Source organism: Ictalurus furcatus, chromosome 15 (assembly GCF_023375685.1).
Source record: "Ictalurus furcatus strain D&B chromosome 15, Billie_1.0, whole genome shotgun sequence".
Lineage (NCBI taxonomy): Eukaryota > Metazoa > Chordata > Actinopteri > Siluriformes > Ictaluridae > Ictalurus > Ictalurus furcatus.
In genome coordinates this window covers 2,932,910-2,959,320 of record NC_071269.1, presented here as the reverse complement: position 1 = coordinate 2,959,320, position 26,411 = coordinate 2,932,910, and the positions used below count along the sequence as shown (strand labels likewise).

The 26,411-nt window shown below is 42.7% G+C and overlaps 2 protein-coding genes across 3 annotated transcripts in view; one reads left to right on the top strand and one right to left on the bottom strand.

Annotated features, from left to right (window-relative positions):
• lrp1ab (low density lipoprotein receptor-related protein 1Ab) overlaps positions 1–26,411 on the top strand; it is a 150,850-nt gene that overhangs the window by 84,265 nt on the left and 40,174 nt on the right. For both annotated transcript variants that reach the window (XM_053644002.1, XM_053644001.1), the window contains exons 17-41: positions 483–608; positions 744–860; positions 1,380–1,460; positions 3,033–3,200; positions 4,911–5,093; positions 5,325–5,522; positions 5,632–5,877; positions 7,120–7,317; positions 10,886–11,090; positions 11,408–11,572; positions 11,745–11,989; positions 13,481–13,612; positions 14,764–14,991; positions 15,095–15,269; positions 17,124–17,218; positions 18,430–18,579; positions 18,714–18,857; positions 20,075–20,200; positions 20,560–20,691; positions 20,898–21,032; positions 21,943–22,072; positions 22,308–22,434; positions 22,954–23,105; positions 23,198–23,322; positions 23,513–23,887. In XM_053644002.1, coding sequence (XP_053499977.1) covers positions 483–608; positions 744–860; positions 1,380–1,460; positions 3,033–3,200; positions 4,911–5,093; positions 5,325–5,522; positions 5,632–5,877; positions 7,120–7,317; positions 10,886–11,090; positions 11,408–11,572; positions 11,745–11,989; positions 13,481–13,612; positions 14,764–14,991; positions 15,095–15,269; positions 17,124–17,218; positions 18,430–18,579; positions 18,714–18,857; positions 20,075–20,200; positions 20,560–20,691; positions 20,898–21,032; positions 21,943–22,072; positions 22,308–22,434; positions 22,954–23,105; positions 23,198–23,322; positions 23,513–23,887 — 4,158 coding nt within the window. The remainder of the gene's footprint in view (positions 1–482; positions 609–743; positions 861–1,379; positions 1,461–3,032; positions 3,201–4,910; positions 5,094–5,324; positions 5,523–5,631; positions 5,878–7,119; positions 7,318–10,885; positions 11,091–11,407; positions 11,573–11,744; positions 11,990–13,480; positions 13,613–14,763; positions 14,992–15,094; positions 15,270–17,123; positions 17,219–18,429; positions 18,580–18,713; positions 18,858–20,074; positions 20,201–20,559; positions 20,692–20,897; positions 21,033–21,942; positions 22,073–22,307; positions 22,435–22,953; positions 23,106–23,197; positions 23,323–23,512; positions 23,888–26,411) is intronic.
• On the bottom strand, positions 24,799–25,885 carry LOC128619680 (galanin receptor type 2-like). The gene has a single exon (XM_053644012.1). The coding sequence runs from the start codon at positions 25,863–25,865 to the stop codon at positions 24,885–24,887; it is 981 nt and encodes a 326-aa protein (XP_053499987.1). The 5' UTR covers positions 25,866–25,885; the 3' UTR covers positions 24,799–24,884.

The following is a 26,411-nucleotide window of genomic DNA, read 5'->3' as shown; positions in this document are numbered from 1 at the left end:
TTTTCCTACTGAACGGTCAAGAACCTCCAACATGCGATTCCTGTAAAACAAGAATGACTGTTAAAATATATCCTAATGGACTGTCCTGCTCTTAACAATACTACACAACGCTTTTCCTCAGAAAATACGTATTTAGAAGGCTTCCAAAATGTCTCACCAGGAAAAGTCCTGGAGTTCTTATTGAATGTTAAAGTGAAGGACCTCCATATAGCCGCTGTTGTTGACTCTGCTGAAATGTTGTAAGATTTGATTGTTGTAACGAGGTAAGAATGACTCGAATGCCCCGCTTTACCTACCTTGATCTCGCCATGAAAATAGCCACTGATGCTGGCGTGGCATTTAAAAGAACAAAAAATGAATCCCCTCAAAGTTAATTGGGTCGCTATGATTTAGACAAGGAATAAAAATATTCCCGGTCTGTAAATATTTGGATTCCTAGTACGAGTAGGTTGCGTTTACGATGCGTCGTCTTCCTCCATCAGACCAGCACACTTGCCCTGCCGATCGCTTCAAGTGCCAGAACAACCGCTGCATCCCCATGCGCTGGCTCTGCGACGGAGATAATGACTGCGGCAACAACGAGGACGAGTCCAACACCACCTGCTCAGGTATGAGACACGCCGTCAGTGCTGAATAATGCAAACCCGCAGGTATCAGCTAAATGACCAATAGTATCCGCCCACTGTTCTGAATTTGGACGTGGCCCGAGCGTTCACGGCTGTCTGTGTGTGTTTCTGTGCTAGCTCGTACATGTCCTCCGAACCAGCACCCATGTGCCAGCGGACGCTGCATCCCTAAAACCTGGACGTGTGACCTGGACGATGACTGCGGGGATCGCTCGGATGAACCAGCGTCCTGTGGTCGGTGCCGACAGTGCATTTTCGAATGAGTGTGAACAGTGATTTCATTTCTGAGGAAGGAATGCTATATAGCTGGACAGTTTAGAATTTTATGATGAATTTCATAAATTTCGATCTTGGCTGGAGACAAATGGATAAACCTGGGTCACTTACCCAGGTTAATAAGGCTTGATGCTCTTCGGTGAACCGCAAGACCACCTGAATGAATGCAGACAGGGTCCCGTGTAGTTTTTAAATCTCATCATAGTCAAACCCAGTTTGGAAAGGAGAAATCCTTGTTAACAGATGATGTATGAATGAGTGACGATTCAGAAGATAATCATTATTGCAAAGCTTCCCTGATGGAAAAATCAGCACTGCCTGCTTCTTATTAATGAGCTTCTTACTGTTCATAGTGAGCATTAAAGCTTTAGGCTGTGTGTTTTAACGGCTGTGTACTCTCATACATGCTCTCATACATCCTCCCTCTCTCTCTCTCTCTCTCTCTCTCTCTCTCTCTCTCTCGCTCCTGGACTGCAGCCTACCCAACTTGTTTCCCACAAACCCAGTTCACATGTGCCAATGGGCGCTGCATCAACGTTAACTGGCGTTGTGATAATGGTGAGTGAACCTTTGACCCCTGTTGTTTGTTCCAAATTCTTTCTGCGTCGTAGTACTTTCATTTACTCCATGCGGTTTTATTGGAGTCGTTGTTTTTTGTTTTGCTTTTTTTTTTTTTTTTCCTCTCTCTCCATTTTCTTGCTGTTTATTACTCTCTGGGATTTAGAGATTTATTTTATTTTATTTAATTTTTTTCTGTGATTGAGTTCAACTTTATTCATCCTGCAGTGGACAAACCCTGACTGCCCGGGCTGCTCGGGGGGGAAAAAAGATGATTACTTGTCCAGCCTATTGGTTTTTTATTAATAGTTGGCTGGCAGACAATTAGATTCAGTCGGCTAGTGTGATGATCATTTGGAGAAACCCGGAGAGACAAGACGGGGAAAGAAAAACCCTTCTCGTTATTGATTTTCACAAAGCAAGACCCTACATGCTGTGAATCCCAGCACCTGCTGTGGTACACACATCGGCTTTTGCTAGTCAGATTAATCAGCGTGCGTGGATGATAGACGATGGCTGCGTCCGAAATCGCATACTGTGACAGTACCTACTGCATTCCATTCAGTATGTACCGATCAGTATAAGTGTGTAGTATGAATATCGTCCGGATATACTACATCCACCCTGTTGGCATCGTCATGTGACCTACGACTTAGAGTCGACATGCTGCCTTCTGACGTTTTTGATTCCGACAGCTGTTCCGCGCCAATCCCGTTGCCTTATGGGCTAGCGCACAGTCCATTGCTTCCGTACTGCAGAATCTCGGCGGAAGCAGTAGGACATCCGGGTATTTCTCGCCTACCGTTTTATAAATACCGAGTATTCGGACCCACTATTCCTTTTGGCGTACTGCTTTTCGCCTACTGTATAGTGGGGATATTCGAACGCAGCCCTTCTTTTCAGAATCAGGAACATACAGGCATGTGGAACCACTGACTAAAACAAATCAAATAATGTGCGCCTTTCATATTGAGAGGAAATAAAAATGCTAGCCAGAGTCAAATGATGTATTTTACAGGCATAGCCAAACATTAGCCAAATGACTTCCTAATGCAAGGCCAAGTCGTTTCCTAATGCAGGGATTTATATACTCATTTGTGTCTGTATTTATACACTTATATAGTTTGTCATATGTTATTACATTTTGCTAAGTACCTTTTTTTTTTTTTTTTTTTAAAATCCTGGTCAGTTTGTTTTTTGGGCTGCTAAAACATTGGCAGCGCATTGGAGCTTTCATTTGCGTGGTGGGCTAGCTAATCAATTTATGGTTTGTCCAAACATAACCTTTAGAAATAGAACACCTCACGCTTATCTGTTAAGGCGAGTTGTAAAAGTCATTCCATGATAGTACAATCTTGTAGGCTGTTGTCGATTTAAAAAAAAAAAAAAAAAAACACGTGCATTAATGCCAACATTTTTAGTGAACGTTCGCCTCAACAGTATGAAACTTATTGGGTTGTAAATATTTTTCATAGTCTGTGTCTGCTGTAAACATAAAGGGTTGGCACATTTCTAGGAGCGTAAAAGAAGAGTTTAACTTCTGACCACATCCGTGTGTGTGTGTGTGTGTAGATAATGACTGTGGAGACAACAGCGATGAAGCAGGCTGCAGTCACTCCTGTTCGAGCGTGCAGTTCAAGTGCAACAGCGGCCGCTGCATCCCAGAGTACTGGACCTGTGACGGAGACAACGACTGCGGCGACAACAGTGACGAGAAGAGCGCCAACTGCACCAACCAGGGTGAGCGTGCCCTTCTCCAGCATGTTTCCCAGTCTGCGAAGACATCTGGCTCCTCGGCACTTTCATTATGCCGAAACATCTGGAGCCGCCGCAGTTGCGTTGTGTAACCGTTTAAAGTGGAATCTGATTTCACTTCCTGAAGCCATGTCTGGTTCCAGACTCAACTTCCTTTGGAAGAGTATTTTAAGAATGCTGACTTGTCAGCGATGAAATACTGTTTCCTGTGTAGCACCGTCTGCGGATTGTACCCTACACGTTTTCCCACTCGAACTAGCAAAGCTGTTAGCAAATGTATGCTAGCATGAAGAGTTCACTACCTGTTCAATAACTGTTTTTATTTCAACTATAATGCATTTTTCCCCTCATTTTTCCAAGACTTTGGTAATTTGCCAATTCCCACCCACCAGCCAGGTCTCCCGTATCACACGACAGCTACTACTTGAGAAAAGTGCTATTTGACACTACACCAAATAGCCTTGTGTGTTCTGCACACACTGAACCTGACAATACTAACAATACTACCGTGCCTTACTGTAGAACTTACTATAGTGATGTGAAGAAATGGAGCTAAATAGTCCAATAACAGTAATGGCTTGAAACCAATTCGACGTATGAGCCGGTTCACTGAAGGGGAAAGGACGTCGATTGGGAAAGATGTGCATTTGTTTACTCGTTTACGTTTACTTTTTCTAGGTGAACTTTGGCTCGGGTCTTGTGGTCGGATAGAAACCCGCTGGGAGGGATTGGTGTCACTTTAGTTGGTAATAAAATGGAGGAGCTGCTTATTATTAAGTAGAAGGTCATGCTGACCTTTTGCAACAGTGTCCAGCACATCTGGGGGAAGGGAAGGGAGAGATTTATGCTTGGGTTATTGTGATAAATTTTCTGTTTATCTCACTGCCTGCTAGCATTTACTTGTTAGCAATGTAGGCGTTTTACTTTATTATGATGTTCTCTTGAGTGCTTTACATTAAGCACACTAATTCTCATATAATATATATATATATATATATAAGATCTTACCGTTTCAAAGAACAGAACTAGGCTCGACTTGCTTTCCACACTGCTGTGCACCGTGCTCGTACCGCGTAACACTTATTTATACCGCACACCCCCAAAGACCAGAGGCTCTATAAAAAGCGATGAAGCTGTATACATCATAGATGTACATACTTTTGTCGACTTTACCGTTCTAGCTTCACATCAGAGCTGTTTTGTGAGTTGATTTGTTCGTTTTTGGTCCGTCTAAAGACACGGTGTGAAGCAGTAGATAGCCGAGTGTAGAAAACCCAGGCTTGCTTAACCCTGACGCGCATCACGTTCTTTTCCAGCTATCGCAGTATTGATTTGATCTCGTTTCATCTATTGACTCTCATTATTTACATATATGATTTCACAATCACTCTGCTGTCCAGAGCTGCATCTGCGATTGCTACGAAAAGCCTGTTGCACAAGACCAGATGTGCAGGATGATCAACACACACATTTCTCACTTGTCCGCCAACGCTGCGGCCATGTCGATTCCTGGTGTATATCACCGTTTTTTTTTTCTTTCTTTTCTTCTTTTTTTTTTTTTTGGTATTTCCACTTAACGTGCTGTAATCCTCTTAACTCCTCTAACGTAATGGATGAACCTTTCCTATGATAGTTTGCATAATGGTTCTTTAGCGAATATTACATGTCTCCTTGTCTGACCTCTTGACCCTGCAGCCACACGTCCCCCTGGAGGCTGCCACTCGGACGAGTTTCAGTGCCGCTTGGACGGCCTGTGTATCCCCATGCGCTGGCGCTGTGACGGTGAAAACGACTGCATAGACGACACCGACGAGAAGCACTGCGAGGGCGTCACACACACATGCAACCCGTCTGCGCAGTTCGCGTGCAGGGACTCGGGTCAGTAACCTTCGCTTGATGATTAAATTCGAATTTCACAATGGCCCTAAAATAATATCGATAATATAAATGCGGTTTAAAATTAAGCAAATGAATGTTATTGACCCCTAGAGTTTGTTCGAAAGATTTTGAATATAAATTTTGATTAAAAACAGCATGTTTGCTCGCAGCTCCCATTTGCACTCTCACATTCGCTCTCATTTTCTCCCCCCCCTCGCCGTTTCCCTGCAGCGAGGTGTATCAGTAAAGCGTGGGTGTGTGATGGAGACAGCGACTGTGAGGATAACTCGGATGAAGATAATTGCGAGGCGTTGTTGTGTAAACTCTCGCACCACGTATGTGCCAACAACGATTCGATCTGCCTACCTGCAGAAAAGCTGTGCGATGGCAAGGACGACTGTCCCGACGGCTCAGACGAGAAACTCTGCGGTAAGCGCCTTCTCACCCACGCCGTCCGGTATCTCGGCCGATGTCTTAAAACGTCCTTGCTGATCATTTGCTTTCTAGTTTTCACAGCAGTTGTTTTGTTCTCTCTCAGACCTGTGCTCGTTGGAGAACGGCGGCTGTAGCCATAACTGCACCATCGCCCCCGGGGAGGGCATCCTGTGCTCCTGCCCGACTGGCATGGAGCTCGGCTCTGATAACAAGACCTGCCAGATCCAGAGCTTCTGCGCCAAGCACCTGAAGTGTAGTCAGCGCTGCATCCAGGAGAAAGCCACCGTCAAGTGTGCCTGCTACGAGGGCTGGGCTCTGGAACCTGACAATGAGAGCTGCAAGAGCACGGGTGAGATAGAGAGCGAGAGATGAAGAGGAAGAACAAGAGAGTTTATGTGCAAATGCATGGATATTCTTTTGAATATTCGTTTTTCACAAGCAAATTTCATCAGGTTTAAATGTTACGATTTAATTTGTGGCGGTCGTTATGCGGTGTTTTACTATCAAAAAAGCTTTAGTTATGCGGTCTGATCTCTGTACCAATGTTATTGTAGTATGGTGTGAATTGTTTGCCCAGCAGGGGGCTCACAGCCCTCTCGTTTCCCACCGCCTTGCTCACCAGCAGCTCAACACAGTCACGATACTCTACACACAGAAACCCAACAGTGTCCTGAATCATCTTATAACCGACTTGCAGCGACAAAATCATTCGTTTGTTTATACGGAGTGAAAAATGTCCGACAAGTCGATTTCCATTCCGCCGCCGGTGTGCCACGAGAAAGAGTTAAATAACTTAATTCAAATGAATTGCTTATTCAGTTCAGGTGAATTAAAAATATGAACAAGGAAACAACCTGCACAAGTCGTTTAAACGCATGCACAGCTCCTCAGCTGCTTGTTAGAGCTCCAATAAGGTTAGCTGTATATCCTCACCACAGAAACAACATAATTTATTGTGAAGATGATGATGATGATGATGATGATGATGATGAATCATCAAATCACCCCTCTCTAAATGGTAGTCTGTGGTTTTGGACAGAGTCCTTGAGCAATTACATTTGGCTGGGCTTCTTTTTCTTTTGTTGCATCCTCTTCTGAATGTTCACATGAGTATTTGCCATTTTTTTACTCGACGTTTCATGATTTATTAGCCATTTGGGTGGAATTTTTGGATACATACTTAGAAATACGGATGAGGGAAAGGGTTGAAGCTGCTGTAAGTCTTAATTATTTCTAGTGCTTCGTTTCCTTGATAGTTTGTTGCACTTCAGTATTATAGCGTTATTATTGTTGTTATTGGGAAGTGGTAGCTCCGTGGTTAGGACGTTGGACTACTGATCAGAAGGTCGTGAGTTCAAATACGAGCAACACCAAGATGCAATTGCTGGGCCCTTGAGCAAGGCCCTTAACCCTCAATTGCTCAGTTGTATTAAAAAAAAAAAGAGAGAGAGATAATTGTAAGTCATTCTGGATAAGGGTGTCTGCCAAATACCAGAAATGTAATGTTGTTGTTATTATTTTTATCAGCTGACATTTGAGAATGGCTAGCTGTAACAAGGAGTTCTCTGCGTGTGTTCTTTGCCTCCTCTAGACCCTTTCAAGCCCTTCATTATTTTCTCCAACCGGCACGAGATCCGTCGCATCGACCTGTATAAGGGTGAGTTCAGTGTGCTGGTGCCCAGCCTGAGGAACACCATCGCCCTGGACTTCCACCTCAACCAGAGCTCCCTCTACTGGACCGACGTGGTGGAGGACAAGATCTATCGTGGCAAACTGTCTGAAAATGGAGGTGAGAGACTGTCACGGAAAATATCGACGTGCGTATGGTTATACTTGTGCAGTGATATTTAGAAAAAACAGTTCAGTGTAGGACTGGCTATAAACATACAGTACTGGTAAGTGACTTAGAAATATGGAGCGGTCGTGTGTAGAATTTGCAATGCAGATTCAAATGTAACACCTCATGGATGTTCCTTCTTAAAGGGGCAGTCTGTAGTTTTTAAAGACTTCCGCTGTGTACAGTGAGTCGCCTTCCACTTACCCCTTATCTGATCCAATTTCTTCCCTTATAACTACGTATATTCTGTAGCTTGCCTTTTAAGGCGAGTGTTCTGAGCACCAGTGTTTCTCTTGTGGGTGGAGCTTATTTCCGGTCCAGAAAAAAACGTACATGAAAATAAAGAGATTAGCCAGATCTGTTACACTATTGTAAAGAGCGGTTTTTCTAAGACATTTTTTTTTTTGAATACGATCTAGATCATGGGGAGCATGAATGGGTTTGTGATTTTTAAAAATAAATATTACAGCTGTGAAAATCACAACCCAAATAGAACAGAAATAGTAAGATCTGTTTGACAATTTTAAATCATTATCATGAAAGAAATCTGTACCGAGTCAATAGACTGCCAAAAGTTTTTGCACCTGTGAGTACCTATATTTGTACTTTGTGTCACTGGTTGCATTGAAAGACCTGAATAATAGCTTGAGGGGAAAAGAAATTAAATCTGAGATAATAGGGTTTAGTCATTTAGCTGTAGGCTCTGTATGCGTCTGAACAGGACTGCCTTTGATGATGGGTTTATATAAAATCAATCACACACACACAATGCCCTCCACTAATATTGGCAAAGAAGGCTGTGAAAATTTTATTGCTTAAGCTTTTGAGCTCTTGTTAAAAAAAAAAAAATTCCCACATATTATGCTCTCATTGATTACTAAATTCATGAGAGCAGCACAGGTTTATCCCCAAAAAATCAGCTTTGTTAAATATAGGTGTGCAACATTTATTGGCAGTTATTTGTAAAATAAAATATATTTGAAGTATATTCCTATTGATATTTAATTTTTTTTTTTAATACACCTGGGTGACTAGGAACAGGAAATTGTTCAACCATGACTTCCTGTTTCACAGGGGTATAAATATTAGGCAACACAAAAGCTCAAATTCCCTTAGTCATTCATAACAATGGGTAAGAGCGAGGAATATAGCTGTGATGTGCGGCAAAAGGTTGTTGAGTTTCACAATATGGGGCGTGTCTATAAGAAAATAGCACAAGCATTGAAAACGCCCATTTCCACCATCAGGGCAATAATTAAGACGTTCCAGTCGACTGGAAATGTTATGAATCGACCTGGAATTGGACGTGTGTCTATATCGTCTCAACGCACTGTGAAGAGGATGGTTCGAGTGGACAAAAAATCTGCAAGGATCACAGCTGGAGAATTGCAGAAGTTAGTTGTGTCTCGGGGTCAGAAAGTCTCCAAAACTACAATCCGAAGTCTCCTACATCACCACAAGTTGTTTGGAAGGGTCTCAAGAGAAAAAGTACGAACTAAACACCAGAGGCGGTTTTGGCGCACACAGAGAGGTGGATCTTTAATGTTTTGGGGCTGTTTTTCTGCCAGAGGACCTGGACATTGTGTTAGGATACATGGCATCATGGACTCTATCAAATATCAACAGATATTAAATGAAAACCTGACTGCCTCTGCCAGAAAGCTTATAATGGGCCGTGGTTGGATCTTCCAGCAGGACAATGATCCAAAACATACATCAAAATCAACACAAAAATGCTTTACTGACCACAAAATCAAGGTCCTGCCATAACCATCCCAGTCCCCTGACCTGAACCCCATAGAAAACCTGTGGGGTGAACTGAAGAGGAGAGTCCACCAGTGTGGACCTCGAAATGTGAAGGATCTGGAGAGATTCTGTATGGAGGAACACTCTCAGATCCCTTTCCATGTATTCTCCAACCTCATCAGGAATTATAGGAGAAGACTCAGAACTGTTCTCTTGGCAAAGGAGCTAGCACAAAGCATTGACTAAAAGGGTGCCAGTTATTGTTGTACGCCTATATTTAACCATTTTTATATATATATAAAATAATAATTGTAATTGTTTTATATCCATGAAAGCAGATTATGTTCTTTGATCATTTTTTGAACAAAAGGTACACACAGATATACGCAAGTGTCCGGAACACAGTGTTCTCGGTACACACACACACACACTTGCACACAAACGCGTACACACTCACTGATTCCAAACCCACCATTCAGTCGAAAGTGTCCAACTCGGATTTCAGATCCACCTCGCAGCTAGTGGAAAAAGCAGTGCCAACATGGCTGCCAACGGAAAAACAAAACAACAAAGAGCTTTTCTCCTCGACTTTCCGAGTGCAGAGGCCACCTTGTCTCCAGCTCCATAATAAACAGGCTGAGTACTGGCCTGGCCTCCTAATTGTGTGTGTGTGTGTGTGTGTGTGTGTGTGTGTGTACAGGCTTAATGATGCACACATACTCTCTGGTACTCGGCCTGTGAGAAAGATAGCGTAGGACTATCTTTGGGAATGTGTTGTAGAATGCAAGACTGAAGATGGTTTACGCTCAGTCGCATCGTTGGTTACTGAGAACCATATCAGAGATGGGCAGTGGTGCGAAACTCCAGTGCAGATGAGAGATCTGTAAACTTACCACCCTGCAGGAGTTGGGCTTGGCCTTCTTTTCATCCTTGTTTATTTTAGCTGCAGTCGGTTGGATTTTTCCATTTCTTCTTCCGTCTGCCTTTTATCTCGCGTTTAGCGGTGTCCCAAAAAGCCGTACGTAATTTAGCGAACGTCTTAATCACAGCTTCTGTCAAGATGATCTGCAAAGGAAATAAATAATATCCAATAGTCGTGCGTGTTGGTTTTGTGTTCGAGCTGGCCGTCATGTTGTATTGCCTGAAATTTTTGTTGTCGTAACACTTGGTACGTTATGTTACATACCACAGTGAGTTTGTATTCTGCATTCTGATTGGTCAGAAGGTTCTGGCAGTAATATTTCCTATAAGTTTGCGTTAATGCGCTCATTCTGAGTTGTCATTTATCAACTGATACACGGTGATTTGTATGGTAGATGCTCCATATAAATGAAACCTCATAATAAACAAAGAAAACCTGTTCAGTGTTGAAGCTGCTCAGTGTTGAAGGCTCGCAATTTCTTGGACATGACCATGCGAGTTTTGTTATTATTATTATTAACTTCAAGAAGGTCTGTTGAGGGAATGAGTGTATGTATATATAATAGATTAACTGCTGTAATTTAAGTGATATTAGGATCTGACATGTTTTGCAGGTGCTCCACAGCATTAAACGTTATTATAAATGGATGAAAAAGCATAACGTGTCGTTCTTCAATGAATAAAAATACTACATGACTGCAAAGTCCCAAAGCGTTCTATTCCCTTCTTATTACTTAAATGTAATAAGGTGTGTGAGATGACAAAACCGAAATGTTCAGTCACACTTTCATGCTTCTTCTGATGGTGCTTGTGGGATATGTGGTAATATGTCATTCTTTTTGCTTTGGTGCAGCCCTGACCAGTTTTGAGGTGGTGATCCAGTATGGTTTGGCCACTCCAGAGGGTCTGGCTGTGGACTGGATCGCCGGAAACATCTACTGGGTGGAGAGCAATTTGGACCAGATCGAGGTGGCCAAGCTTGACGGCACCATGCGCACAACGCTCCTCGCTGGAGAAGTGGAGCATCCACGAGCCATCGCCCTTGACCCACGTGACGGGTGAGCTATAAACACGCGCACGATTATATAGAATGATGTATGTTCATTTCTTGTATACGTCTCCATATGTTACTCGTCGACAAGCCTCGTTTCATCTCGTTTAATTCGTTCATTGAAATGGGGAACAAAAAAAAAAAACCATTTAAGGAAGGCATTTTCAAAACTAAACGTACGCACTCATAATTAAATGACCCAGTGTAGTAAGATCTATAAAAACAAAAACCTTCTTATCTTTAATATCTGGAGTTCAGATTAGGTTTTGATATGGTATGAAGATTTTGGTTTGTTATTAACATTACCTCGTATCTTTTTTTCAGTATCTTGTTCTGGACAGACTGGGACGCCAGTTCTCCTCGAATCGAGGCTGCTTCCATGAGTGGCGATGGCCGGCGTACAATTCACAGAGAAACAGGAAGTGGAGGGTGGCCTAACGGGCTCACCGTTGACTACCTGGAGCGCCGTATTCTCTGGATTGACGCTCGGTATGTGCGTTACACCTAACACCCAATCCCACAACCTTCCTTTTTTACCTCAAGTATAGGGTCAATATTGAAATTCTTTTTTCTTAGCGAAATTTCTAGTGTGACTTTAAAGCAGCGTCAAGAGGATCTGTCTTAAGTACTATTACTGATGGTCTACTGAACCCTTTTCTAGGTCTGATGCCATCTACTCCGCTGCTTACGATGGTTCCGGCCTGATCGAGGTGCTGCGGGGACACGAGTACCTGTCGCACCCGTTCGCCGTCACCATGTACGGGGGCGAGGTTTACTGGACGGACTGGCGCACTAACACACTGGCTAAAGCCAACAAGTGGACGGGGCACAATGTTATGGTGGTACAGAGGACCAACACACAGCCGTTTGACCTGCAGGTCTATCATCCATCCAGACAGCCTCAGGGTCAGTACTGCTCAGCTCTCACTCACAACAGAACTGATTACTGGAAAAAAAAACCAAAAAAAAACGCATAGCAAAATTCCAAAGTGGCAGTTAGACATCAAAAAACAAAAAATTTAGCAGCTGTTTGTTTTCTAGGGTATTTCATATATTTTTCTATACTTTCTTAGGTGCTGCTAAACTGAATGAACGTACAGCAATGTCAGAAATGTGATTTAATCACGTCAAAGCACGACATAACTCCGATTCCGAATTCTCGTTGAAGTAAAAACGAAGTTGTGTTAGTAAAAGACAAGCTTTTAGTCGCCTGTGTACTGCGTCCCTGCTTTCTGAACCGTACTCCACTATCTTGGTATGCATGTCCTGTGTGTAACATTCCTATCAAACCCAGTCTCGCAAAGTCATGCACGTATACACATTTGTACACGCATGTATACACTTCCCTTGAGGCCTGACTGACCTTTCCATGGCTTCATGAGCTTGGCATGTGTAAACCAAAGCTGTGGCATTTTTTTTTTTTTTTTTTTTTTTTTCCTCACAGTCTGCTAGCTTGGACAATTGTGCCACAGTGTGAACGAGAAGTCGTCTTGAATGAGAAGGACACTTCACGCTGTTGCTGGAGCATTTCTGAAGTGTTTCTTGATCACGCCTTTTATGCTTCTCACATACAGTAGAAAACAGACCGACTTTTTAAAGAACATTGTAGTCAGTGATGGCATTTTCTCCAATTTTTTTTTTTTTTTTGTATTCTCTTGAATCATAAACTAGAGATCAATAGGGATCAAATGACCTACTTCTAGTTTCAAAAGTACACGTGTCCTGACATTACTTTTATCTAAATTGTAACAGTTACCTAAAGATTTTATCACGGTTGTAGATGTTCTACTCACAGTTTTCGATGTTACTATCACCGATATTGTTTTTAAAAATAAGGCAACCACGTCAGACATCTGGTACGCCCAAGTGTCATCATGTCGTCAATAACTGTAATGACATTAATGTTAACGGCATTCGTGGTAACAGTTATGGTAACAGCAGTAACCGTAATGACTGTAACATTTAATGACAATGACATTCCATTGTTGACAAGGTAACATTAATGGCTGTAGCGATGAAGGCAATAATGGTAATGGCAGTAATAATGCTAGTGCTAATGACATTAATGACAGTATTGATCATGAAAGTAGTGGTAACGGCAATGACCGTGTCGAAAGTAACCATAACAGCAGGAACCGTCATGACATTTATGTTTGTCATCATCAGTGGCACCAGGAGCAGTAACCGCGGTAACCGTAACGACAGTAACATTAATGGCAAGAGTGCTAATGACAGTTATGGTAACAGCAGTCACCGTAAAGACAGTAACATTAATGTTACCATTAATGTTAACATTAATTCTAAAAATAAAAAAAACATCAAATGTTTTATGATTAAGCACATGTTTTTTTTTGTTTTTTTTTAAGATTCTTTCTGACCTTTTCATGTACTTTTCAGCTCCAAACCCCTGTGCCGCTAATAGCGGGAAGGGCCCATGCTCTCACCTCTGCCTCATCAACTACAACCAGACGTTCTCCTGCGCCTGTCCCCACCTCATGAAGCTGCAGGCGGACAAACACACCTGCTATGGTAAAACACCACCGAAGTCGTCTTGCTGACATTTTAACGATCTCCGCACAGGAAGAATACGTGTCGGCGGGGAGTTGTGGGTGTTGCGTTTCACATGTACGGCCACACGCGAGTAAAACACGGTTTGTGAATTTAAATAGCACGTTTTTTGCCGATGCCTCAGAAGTGGCGTGGAACCGAAGCGTTGTCGCTCAGTGGTTTGGGTTCTTGGGATCAGTGTTTTTGTATTCCGCAGCATGGCGTGTTCTCTCTGCTGCACTGAGTCCAGGTCGCTGTTTAATATTCTGCAGCGTGGCAGTGGTGTCCTGCTACACTGAATCAGGAAGACTGTTTAGTATTCTTCAAGTGACCTGTGCAGCGTACCGCGCTGATCTCACATCAGTACGGAATGTGTTACAGAGTGACCTGCGGCGTGCATGTGTGCGGAGAATCCTGACAGAAACACACACACACACACACACACACACAGTCTTCTATTATTAACACTGAAATTAAGCTGCACATCTGTATATACTTGCTACTTTCTTCCTCTGTCTGTCTGTCTGTATTTCTCCACTCTCACCATCATGCTCCCTCACTCCTTCCTGCTATCTGTCTGTCTTATCTATCTACAGTGGAGATAAAAAGTCTACACACCCCTGTGAAAATGGAAGATTTTTGTGATGTGTAAAAAAAAAAATGAAACCAAGATAAATAATGTCAGATCATTTGTCCACTTCTCCATCTATCAGAATGTCTGTTTGCCATTTACTCACTCTTTCTGTCATGTTCTCTTTCTTTTCTTCTTCTGTCTGTCTGTCTGTCTGTCTGTCTCTCTGTGTCTGCCTTTCACTCTCTTCGGACTTGTTTTTTCTCACCGTCCCTTTGTCATTCTATTTCTTTCTTTCTCACTATCTATCTATCTCTATCTGTCTATCTGTCTTCTGACTTGTTTATCACTGTCATTCTATTTCTCACTTTTCTTTCTTTCTTATTTCCTTGATCTCTTTTCTTCAATCCAGCTATCTAGATCTCTCTCTCGCGCTCTCTCTCTCTCTCTCTCTCTCTCTTTCTTATATAAATGTTCATAATATTCATAACATTTCACAGTCTGTCTGCGAGTGGTGACGTTTTATTAAAGTTGTTCGTTTCTCTTATTTCGTCGTGCACAGAGTCTCGGCAGTTCTTACTCTACGCCCGCCAGATCGAGATTAGAGGAGTGGACATCGAGAATCCCTATTACAACTACATCATCTCCTTCACCGTGCCCGTGATTGATAACGTAACCGCACTGGATTATGATGCCCAGGAGCAGCGCATCTACTGGTCCGATGTTCGCACGCAGATGATCAAACGAGCCTTCATTAACGGGACAGGGGTGGAGACGGTGGTGTCGGCCGGTATGACTCCGGCGTCTGATCATTTCTGCTTTTTCTTTAATCATGATCTCCACTGACTCGCCGAGCTACAAGGAATTGAAGTCACGTATGTTGCTGTTTTTAGATATACCTAACGCTCAAGGCTTGGCTGTAGACTGGGTGTCCAGGAACCTGTTCTGGACCAGCTATGATACGAGCAAGAAGCAGATCAATGTGGCCCGTCTGGATGGCTCCTTTAAGAACTCTGTCATCCACGGACTGGACAAACCACACTGCCTGGTGGTACATCCCATGCTTGGGTGAGTGCTAACACTTTTTTCTTTCACTCTCTCACACACACAACCATCAACAACTCTCATAAAAAATGTAGTCCTAATTCTAAATCCATAATTAGATTCATTGGTACGAAGATCATAAGCGTCGACTCTACGCCTGAAGCTTACCAATAAGAAAAGCTTCTCAAAATGGTCATGTGCCAACACACACACACACGATCCAGTCTTTTTGAATTCGTTAGGAAGTTTGTCGTGTGTGGCGCGCTTGCCATTTTTGATGTTAAACTCCAGCGTAACCTTGCGACAGCTTCATGCGAATGATTTCAACGCGTTCTTCTATTGTCCCTTTGGTTTTTGAGTAGAGATTCGATTCCTTCCACGCGCTGGTGTAAACCGATCTCAAATTTGACGAGACAACGAGCCACAGAATTAGATGTACAAATATTTATCTGCTGTAATTAAAAAAATAAAAAAATAAATTCGTCTAACGCCCTGTGATTAATTTGTCCACCATACCAAAAAAAAATAATAACAATAATAAAACTGTGAGATGCCAATACATTGCCATTGTGATTCTAGAAACGCAGAGTGAAATTGCTGGAATGTTTACAGCCAGACTTTATGTGAAATAAATAGTTCGTTTATAGATGAGCCTTTCCTCTTCAAAAATTCTTTTAAGGACGAGTCAAAAAATTTGTTAGCTAGCTCAAGTTTACCGTCCCATGTCATGTGCTTGCCTGGAATCTCATTAACTAGGCTAACTAGCATAATTGAGCTTAAAAGTGTGATGTGCCTTAACACAGACTGTGGAAAACGAACGAATACTTGTTTCGAATCCCTGTGAGAGGCGACTTTATTATTCGTTCCTGATTATGTCTCTGCCGATGAAGCATCGTGACAAACAATGATTTTTGGCTGTGAGCTCTAGCGTTCACTCGTCATACATAAAAATTTGTCATCACTCGATGAAGTGTCTAAGTGCAAGGTGACTGTTGTGCATCGAGATGCTTTACGTGACCTCGAAATATATTTACCGGTCGGAACGTGCTGTATTCAAACATATCAAATGCAGTGGAGTAGAATATCTTTTGTCTCGTGACTAGCGCAAATCCTGACCGAGGCCGAATATGTGATCTGCTTTCCCCAGGCACCCGTGGTAGTGATTTTTGTCCACCCCCGTAAATGTTTCTGTACTTTCGTAATGTTGAAAAAGACCCAAATACCATGGTTGAAAGAGTAACATCCTTCTTTAACTCCTGCCTCTGCTGACTCTGGTGTTGTTGAAACTGGCATTGTTTTGAAAATGGCATTTAAAAGGAGCAGATGCCTGGGCCATATGCGTTGGCTGTTTCCAAAGAAAACAAGTGGCTGAAATGAAGTGGGAACCTTTTGAAGGACAAGATGAAGGGACGGGATGAGGCTGTTTTGTTTGTGAAGAAAGAGAGTCTGGGTCTTTGAAGTCGCAAAGCAATAAGGGAGAGTTTTACTGCGTACATTTTTTGTTTGGGTTTTTCGGAGGGTGGTCATGGGGTTTAGGCTTACAGTTTGTAAATTACGCTCACGATAGGACTTCGAGCCGCAGTTTTCAGGACTCCGGCTTTGTAAACAGTGCCAATTGTACTACTGATGTGAAGCAAATGCGCCTGTTTTTCCATTACCTTCAAAGTGAGGAAGAGATTAAGCAGCGGTTACATGCAGCACGAAATGCACTAGGGACATGACGGATCAAAATGAACCCTCGGTTGTAGTTCAATAGCATTGGTTGTGTTACAGTAAGAGCGTGTGTGCGCGCGTATTTTCCTGTAACCGCCTTTAAGTCTCAAAAAGGCAGCTTGCATGATGCTTAACTACTTAATTCTGCAAATGATTGTTCTCCAGAAAGCTCTACTGGACAGACGGGGACAACATCAGCATGGCCAACACAGATGGGAGCAACCGCTCGTTACTCTTCACCAATCAGAAAGGCCCCGTGGGTGAGTAACCAATCGAATTTAAAGCACATGATCTATTAGCTGATATGCACTCTAAAATGTACTCACCGAATATAGATTTTGGCCGGTTTAGTTTCTACGCTCTTGCCTTTGTAAGATTCTCTAATCATTTTGATGTGATTCTCGTATGGATAGGATTCCGCGCAGCAACGAGAAACACTACATTACACTATACGCTACTTTTCAATGTACAATCGGAAATAAATATAAACTAAAAGCTTTACTATATTGCTTTATACCTCTGCACCGTTCTTGAACCTGATTGGTCAAAAGTGTTTATTAAATCTCATCCTGTACCATCCTGGCTAGTGCTATCATTCACGTCACAGCTTTATATTAATGTTTATAAATTATTCGTTGTAATGCGTCTTTTTTTTTTTTTTTTCCAGCACAGACATATATGGTGACCACTGCACATAATTTTTTAAATTATTATTATTTTTTTTAATCTTGAAGTGTGTGTAATTGATATTGTGTGTGATATGGTGAAGTATTCTGCCAAGAGATGTCTATTTAGCATTTTTTTTTTTGAAACAAAGCTGTAGCTTTACATTTTCTGAACCTGGAAAGCTGTCTTATTAATATCACTAAAGTTGGAGGGGGTTTTTTGTGGTTTTTTTTTTTTTTTTTTTTTTAAATATGTTGGTGAGGAGATGACTGTTTATAGCTGCTATAACATACACTGATCAGCCATAAGATAAAAATCACTGACCGGTGAAGTGAATAACATTGTACCATTATGATTATGTCGTTACTTTGGCACCTGTTAAGGGGTGGGATATATTACACGGCAAATGAACAGTCAGTTCTCGAAGTTGACGTGTTGGAAGCAGGAAAAATGGGAACGTGTAAGGATCCGAGCGACTTTGACAACGGCCTGATGTGTGATGGTTAGACGACTGGGTCAGAGCATCTCCAAAAACAGCAGGTCTTGTGGCGTGTTCCCGGTATGCAGGGGTTAATACCTACCAAAAGTGGTGCAAGGAAGGACAGCCGGTTATTTTCCTATAATAGCACTGCGCAGAGCTGAAATCTAAACACACCACTATTTTAGTGCTTAATAGTTGCTTAATCTTCGCTGCATAATTCCTTTGATTGCATTTGTGCCGTGTTGAAATGTAATAACAAGTCCTGTGTGGAATTTACCTGGAGGTGGATGCAGCTAATCCCTGCTCTTCGCTGGTGTTTAACAGGGCTCTCTATTGACTTTGATGAGGGGAAGCTCTACTGGATCAGTTCAGGCAACAGCACAATAAATCGCTGCAATCTGGACGGCACAGGCCTGGAGATCATTGAAGGTGTAAAAGGCAAGCTCACCAGAGCCACCGCTCTCGCCATTATGGGTAACTACTACTTTTTTTTTTTTTTACTAGTTCGTTTATCAGCGACTTTGTTCTTTTGGGGGTTTTTTCTGCTGCTAGAAAATCGAACCTAACACCTCATGAATGAAATTGTATGGTGTTATCGGTCATTCCAGGGGACAAGCTGTGGTGGGCAGACCAGGGCACAGACCAGGTAGGCACCTGTGACAAGAAGGACGGAGGCAACTGGAAAGTTCTGAGGAATGGCACGTCTCCAGTGATGCATCTGAAGATCTACAATGAGACGGTCCAACAGAAAGGTGATTGTGTTTGTTGGTTCGGGTTCTCTGCTTTCGGGTCGTGACAGAATGGGAAAAAAAAACATCATTTAGTCATATCTCCTTGCACATTTTCAGGCAGGATGACTTTTCAAGATGACTTTACTGGTCTTATGAGCCAATAAAAAAGCAGTAAAGTGGGGCTGTGGTCTCTGGTCAGTAAAAAAAAAAATAAAAAAATGGAGTAGCTGCCAATTAATGGTCACACACACCATTTTTTTTTATTGTTGTTTACTACACAGCTAGATCAACTGCTGAACAACATACTGTTAATCCACAGCATCATGTGATCAGTTAGTCTAAATGCTACAAAAACAGACAACAGATGGGTTTAATCATTTATCACTTACCATGGAGCCACTCTGTCCATGGATGTGTGTGCCAGGTTTTTTTTTTTTTTTTTCTTTTTCTTTCTGTCTACTTGGATTTTGTTGTTCGCAACGTTAGAAATATCACTTTCCCTGATGAACACACATACTGCTATATAATAATGACAACAGTATAACTCTTCTAGATATCCTTATGTTGATATAGACTTGCCGTCCACGTCAATAGGAACACCGGTACCCCTGCCCATTCATACAAACAGGTTCACCAAAAGTGGACAGTTGAAGATTTGGAAAAACATCTAGTCTTTTTCCAATCCGTCCAGTTTCAGTCAGCCTGTGACCACTGTAGTCTCAGATTCCAGTTCATGGCTGACAGGAGAACAAACCCGATGTGGTCTTCTGCTGTTGTAGCCAATCCGCCTCAAGGTCTGATGTGATGTTCCTTCTTAGATGCTTTTCTACTCACCATGGTTGCAAGGAGTGGTCTTTTAAGTTACCTTAGCCGGTCTGTCCATTGTTCTCTGACCTCTCTCATCAACTCAGCCTTTCCATCCATGTTGCCTCCAACTGAAACTCTTGATATGTAATCTGAATGATTTTATACATTGCACTGGTGTCAGCTGACTGGCTGATTTGGATAATTGCATGAATGAGCGAGTTTACAGGTGGTACAGTATGATCAGTTACGTCATTTCCATGCAGTTCAAGTGCAGAACTGAGCAAGTGTTAATGGGTTTATTCAAGGACCCAACCATGGTTTTCTGGCAAACTTAGGATTCAAACTCAAAACCCTACTGGTCACACCCACGTACATTAACTCATGATAACTGGCAGTACTAAGTTTAAAACCACTATTATTTTGTGTTGAAGGTACAAACGTGTGCACTAAGAACAACGGTGACTGTTCTCAGCTTTGCTTGCCTACCTCACCCACCAGCAGAGCCTGCATGTGCACAGCAGGCTACAACCTGAAGAGCGGCCAGCAGTCCTGTGAAGGTACTGTCTTCTGACTATCTGATGCCATACACATACATGTGTAGATAATCAGTTGTATATATTGTACCGTGTTATTTAACCACAGAACATTGCCCACAGTCAGTGGGCTGATAAACACAACCAAGACCTAAAAATATCTCAAACCTTGCTAGCGAAGTGTGAGAGTAAAGGCCACGCTTTGTTGGATGATTACCAGATTTTAAAATACTAGAATTTTACCTTTTTATTAAGATGTATGGGGAAAAAAGAAACCTGTTCCAGTTCAGGAAAACACTACTTTCTAGCTTTTGTTAAGTAGTGAGCTGTCTTACATTGTGTCCCTAGTGGGATAAACTCTGTCTTGGCATGTTTGTGGGTAGGTATGGGCTCTTTCTTGCTGTACTCGGTGCATGAAGGCATCCGCGGAATTCCTCTGGACCCAGTCGACAAATCTGACGCCCTTGTGCCAGTGTCGGGAACGTCTCTGGCAGTGGGCATCGACTTTCATGCCGGTGAGTGCAAACATCTCATTTACAGCTCACTTCTAAAACTTTTCCTGGACCTGTGTTCATCCTGAATCGGGACCGCAGTTAATTTGCACTGTACTGACAGCCAGATGTGGTCCAGGAAGTCGAGGCTGTAAAAATAAAACCTTTCCAGCATGTTGTTATGAATAGCTCGAGTGGCCTGTTAATTTGATGCTGTGCTGTGTGTGTAGAAAACGACACCATCTACTGGGTGGACATGGGTCTTAGCACCATCAGCCGAGCCAAAAGAGACCAGACGTGGAGAGAAGACGTGGTTACTAATGGCATTGGGCGTGTGGAGGGCATTGCTGTTGACTGGATCGCAGGTTAGAAAGATGCCTTACACACTCTCATAGATATTGATAGTATATTGTGTATCAATTTTCCTCTCACCAATGGCAAAAGAGCCAGTCGATATATAAATCTGGAATGATTAGTTGTATGTGTTTTTAACACTCCTTGGAAGCCCTGGGACCTTCCTCCATCTCACATTAATAATTATCAGGGCTGCAACTAACGATTATTTTCATAATCGATTAGTTGGTCGATTATTTTTTTTTCCGATTAATCGGAGGGGGGGGGGCAAACTTTCAGTACCATTTTTCCATTTATTCAAAATAAAATCCACAGAGTGTTACAAATATAAACCTCAAACTAAAACTTGACACAAATGTTTGTCCAATTATATAAGACTGAAAAGAACCCAATACACACACACCAGAATATATTATTCATTTAGGACTAGTTTAATTCAGTGCTTTTTGTGCATCCATAAAAAATAATGCATAAATACTTGTATATAAAATAAGCAAATATATAATTTTTATAAAAGGTAACGTTGACAAACTGTAAACTGAAGAAAGTCATGGTCGGTGACTCTGGGTATCTGCTAAAGCTATCGGCGTCACGTTACGTGCGTATGACGTCATGCGTCGTCGAAACTAGGAAACTGCTTATACTTCGGGTTAGTAAAAAAAAAAAAACAAAACACGCTCGTGTTCCTTTTGAGACGATATTACCTTTCTAAAATCCATACACTAGACGGTAGAGTAACTAGTGCATAGTGTAAGTGTATAGTACGTCAATTGGAATTATTTCTCTTTGGGGTTGGTTGCTCTGACGGTCTTTGACAGTGCTTTATACTCTGTACTGAAATTGTAGTAACGTTAAAGCTTGGCATATGAAGCTATCTGTGCTTGTTTGCTTTGCTTGATGGTGCTTTATTACATTGTGTAGGGAACATCTACTGGACCGACCAAGGCTTCGACATGATTGAGGTGGCCAGACTCAATGGCTCCTTCCGCTACGTAGTCATCTCTCATGGTCTGGACAAACCCCGCGCCATTGCCGTCCATCCAGAGAGAGGGTGAGCGAGAGTGTGTGCGTATGTGTCCGAGTGCATCGAGAATTCTGCAGTCCACAAACAGTGTTCGTATTCGTCAACGGAGCATTATTGATGTGGAAATGTTTACACTGCAATAATGATTAGGTTCGGTACACTGCCTAGTGATAAAACGGCTCTATTGGATGCTGTCTTATCAGTGTCACACATGATCGCTTTGATGATCTCTTCTTCACATGATCCCTTTCTTGTATCCAAGGTACCTCTTCTGGACCGAGTGGGGTCAGTACCCACGCATAGAGAGGTCTCAGCTGGACGGTTCAGAAAGAGTAGTCCTGGTCAATGTCAGTATCAGCTGGCCCAATGGCATCTCCATTGATTATGAGGTTTGTACCTTGCCACTTTGTCCCTATTGCAGCACAACTGGAACAACCCGCAACATACAGTATCATATCTCATCGTCGGGGGGAGAAATACGACATCTTCAAAGTATCCCTGCACTCATAAACATGCTTTTTAAAGAGTCTTCTCTTGTTGTATGGCTGCTTCTTAGATTCTGGTTATGCTATCAAACAAAAGTTTGATAGCAACCAACTTCATGAAGAATCTTTACCCAGGAGACTTGTTTGGGACAATCAATTCGTTTCATTTTAAGAAAAAGATTTTGTGTCTAAACCTTTGACTGGTAGTATATATTAGTATTTTGGTCATATTTTTCAACACCGCTTTAAATTCACAATTAGTTTCCAGACCAAGTTTTCCTAGGCTTTTTATTATTTTTTTTAAATCATTTTTGGGTGTTTACAAAGCATACGTTTTGTAAGATCCTTCTCTTAATAACGTCATAATACTGTTATATTAGCGAAATTTTTCTCTAGTTAATTATGGTGTGTGTGCACGTTTAGGAAGGACTGCTCTACTGGTGTGACGCACGTACAGACAAAATCGAGCGTATTAATCTGGAGACAGGCGGGAACCGGGAGCTGGTTCTGGCAGTTCACAACATGGACATGTTTGCCGTGTCTGTGTTTGAGAACTACATCTACTGGAGTGACAGGTGCATCAGTCTTGTCCGTGTGCCCGACGTTATTAGAACAGCTCAAATATTATGAGCACTTAAATTAACAAACTGTCTTCTGTATAATCCAGAACACACGCCAATGGCTCCATTAAGAGAGGAAATAAGAACAATGCCACCGATATGGTGTATCTAAGAAAAGGCATTGGTGTGCAGCTCAAGGATATTAAAGTCTTCAACCGAGCCAGGCAGCAAGGTAGGACCCCATAATCATGAGTAAAATGTACTCGCCGGCAAGTAACGCGTCATTGGTTTGTATTTTTCCAGAATACTTTTCTAGACCGATTGATGTGGAGCATTTAAGTTTCAGCAATATTTATGGTTTAGATTCCCTTCAAGGCCCTAACATGGTTCGTCTTTGTTTTATGACTTGATCTGCCTCGCAGGCACCAACATCTGTAAGGACAAAAACGGTGGTTGTGAGCAGCTATGTCTATACCGTGGCAACGGAGCGCGCACCTGCGCGTGTGCCCATGGCACGCTGGCCGAAGACGGGCGCAGCTGCCGCGACTACGACGGCTACCTGCTTTACTCTGAGCGCACCATCCTGAAGAGCATTCACCTGTCGGACGAAACCAACCTCAATGCACCCATCAAGCCTTTCGAGGACCCAGATCACATGAGAAATGTCATTGCTCTCACCTTCGACCACAGGGGCGGCGGCGGTAGAGGAGCCAACCGGATCTTCTATAGTGATATCCACTTCGGGAACATTCAGCAGATCAACGACGACGGCTCAGCACGCAAGACCATTGTTGAAAGTAAGTGTATGATTTGGTCTGTATTTTAAAAGTGGATTAGGGCCTTTCCAGACGTGGACGGGTTCTCTTCTGAGTCTGGTTCCTCTCAAGCTTTCTTCCTCATATCAGCTTGGGAAGTTTTTCCTCGCCACCGGCTCGCTCAATAGGGATAAATTTACACACTTAAAATCTCTATCCTGTGTTTATATGTTTCTGTAAAGCTGCTTTGAGACAACATCCATTGTTAAAAGTGCCATACAAATAAAATTGAATTAAAGTGAATTGAATAGTCCACAGGTATGCAGAAATTTTTCTAAGCATAGTTTGTGTTTCTCTATTTTTAAAAATAAATTCCCTCAAAAAAAATAACATTTAGAGCTGTGCGTTGAGCGATAGAGAAGGAGCATGTGGACTTATGATAAGGTTAAGGCTTAAGGTTAGACCTGAATACAAAGTGTTCACCTGATTCGTATCTCGACCCTCATCTCGAGGTGTAGTTTAAACGTATTTGTCTTCCACGTGTATAAGAATAACATGTTCTCCTTCCCCATATTCATGCTTGGCATAGCCTATCCCATTCTTTAATCTTCAAATGGTCACCAGTCAGTGCAGAATTAACAGAGCCATATTTTTAATTGTACTGTAAACATGATGTTAGGTGCTTGTGGGTAGTGAGGTTTCCATAGTTTTATAACTAGAGCAAAGCAGCTATTTATATGTCAGGTAGTAAACAGACATAAACGCCATATTAGTCTGGCGTCTCTATATAAGGGGGGAAAAAAAACCCAAGGTTGTCAATGATATGAACGCATTAAAACCTGACTCATTCATGGATAAAAATATGAAGCTGATGCACTCTTCCATCTTTTATGGTTTCCTAATACAGCTCTGTTGTAAAAACTGAAATTCCGGTCCGCCGCTTGACGTCTTCGGTCGGCTACTGGTTTAAAAATCCCGCAAGGTTCTTTCGATCTTAATCACAGATCGAGGTTTCAAAGTCACTGTCTTTTTGCTTCCATTATGGCTGTGGGGTTTCCAGCTCCGCAGGGTTAAAGGGCTGTACAATGTCTCTGCTTCTCTCTGGACAACACACGAGTCCGCGTACTGCCGTGCAGTCCGCACACCGCGCCTTGCCCAGCAGCTCCCGACGGAACTTCCGTGACACGAAAGCATACAGCAGTGGGTTGACCATGGACGATGACGTGGCCATTAACCGTGCCAAGAGTGCTAGAGAGCGGAGCCTGTTTGTGCTGGTGACACTCTGGCCGATTCGGCAGAACATGACGATATAGGAAGGTAGCCAGCAGACTGTGAACACGACAACAAGCAAGGCTGTGGTTTGGGTCACCTGCTTCTGGTAGCGCTGCAACTGCAAAGCGTGCCCCCGCATGCTAGTCCTACGCAGGAAACTGTAGAGTTTGGCATACATGAGGATGATGACCAGTAGAGGCAGAACGAAGCTGCATAAGAAGAGGGCGGTGCTGTAGACCACCTGGCTGATGTCACTGAGGAAGGCAAAGCAGTGTGTTGCGGCGTACGTGCCCACGTTGCGGAAAGCAAATTGTGGAGCAGCCAACGCCATAGCTGGTGCCCAAAGCAGAACTGCCAAGACTTGAAGCCAGCGCTTCATCCTGGAGCGGTATGCCCAGGTTGGGTGCACCACTGTCAGATAGCGTGTTACCGCTAGTGCAGCTAGCGTGAACACACTAACGGTGTTACAGGCCACTCCTAGGAAGCTGACTGCTTTGCATAGTAAGCTTCCGAAAGGCCAATTGCCCAGCGTGATTGCAGCTGTGTGGAACGGCAAAGAGAGTAGCAACAGCATGTCTGATGTGCTTAAGGCCAGTAGTAGTGTATCAGTCCCATGAAAAGTCCGAGACGCTGTCTTCCGCCGCCTCCTTACCAAGATGAAGATTACCAACGAGTGGCCCAGCAGTCCAATCACTATGATGACTGTGTCTACTATGGGCACTAGAACTTTCTGCATATCCCAGTCCATCTTTGATACCCAGCTATGGGTGCCATTCAGTGCCTTTCTCCTTGATCCACGATGCACCGGAGCTAATCCTTTGCTTCTAATGTTTGCTGAAGGTCTGATAACGATGGCTGTGAGGGACTACGCAGTGACATGATGTAACCGCGGTTGCCACTCCTCCCACCACTTGAGCTGAGCTGGTCAAGACTATGCCTTTTTAAAGTCTTATCAACCCCCTCACTATCCACCCACCTACACCCCCCCCCCCCACCCCCACGCACTGCAGCAGTATCAACATGAGCATATTGACTCTCTGCACTATTAGTAGTTATCAAACGAGAGCTAGGTCTGCCTTTTCGGGATAGTCACACTCAGCATTAACACCTGCTTGATTGTCAAAGGCCACTCTGCCTCTCAGACATTTGAAAGAGAGAGGTATGGGCTATTTTATCGTACTATAGTGTTTTGCTTGGGAAGGAAAAGTGTTGGATTTGCAAGCAGAACTACTTATCATTGACAGTCACCAAATACACCGTTCAGTCTTATTTATTTATTTATTTATTTATTTAT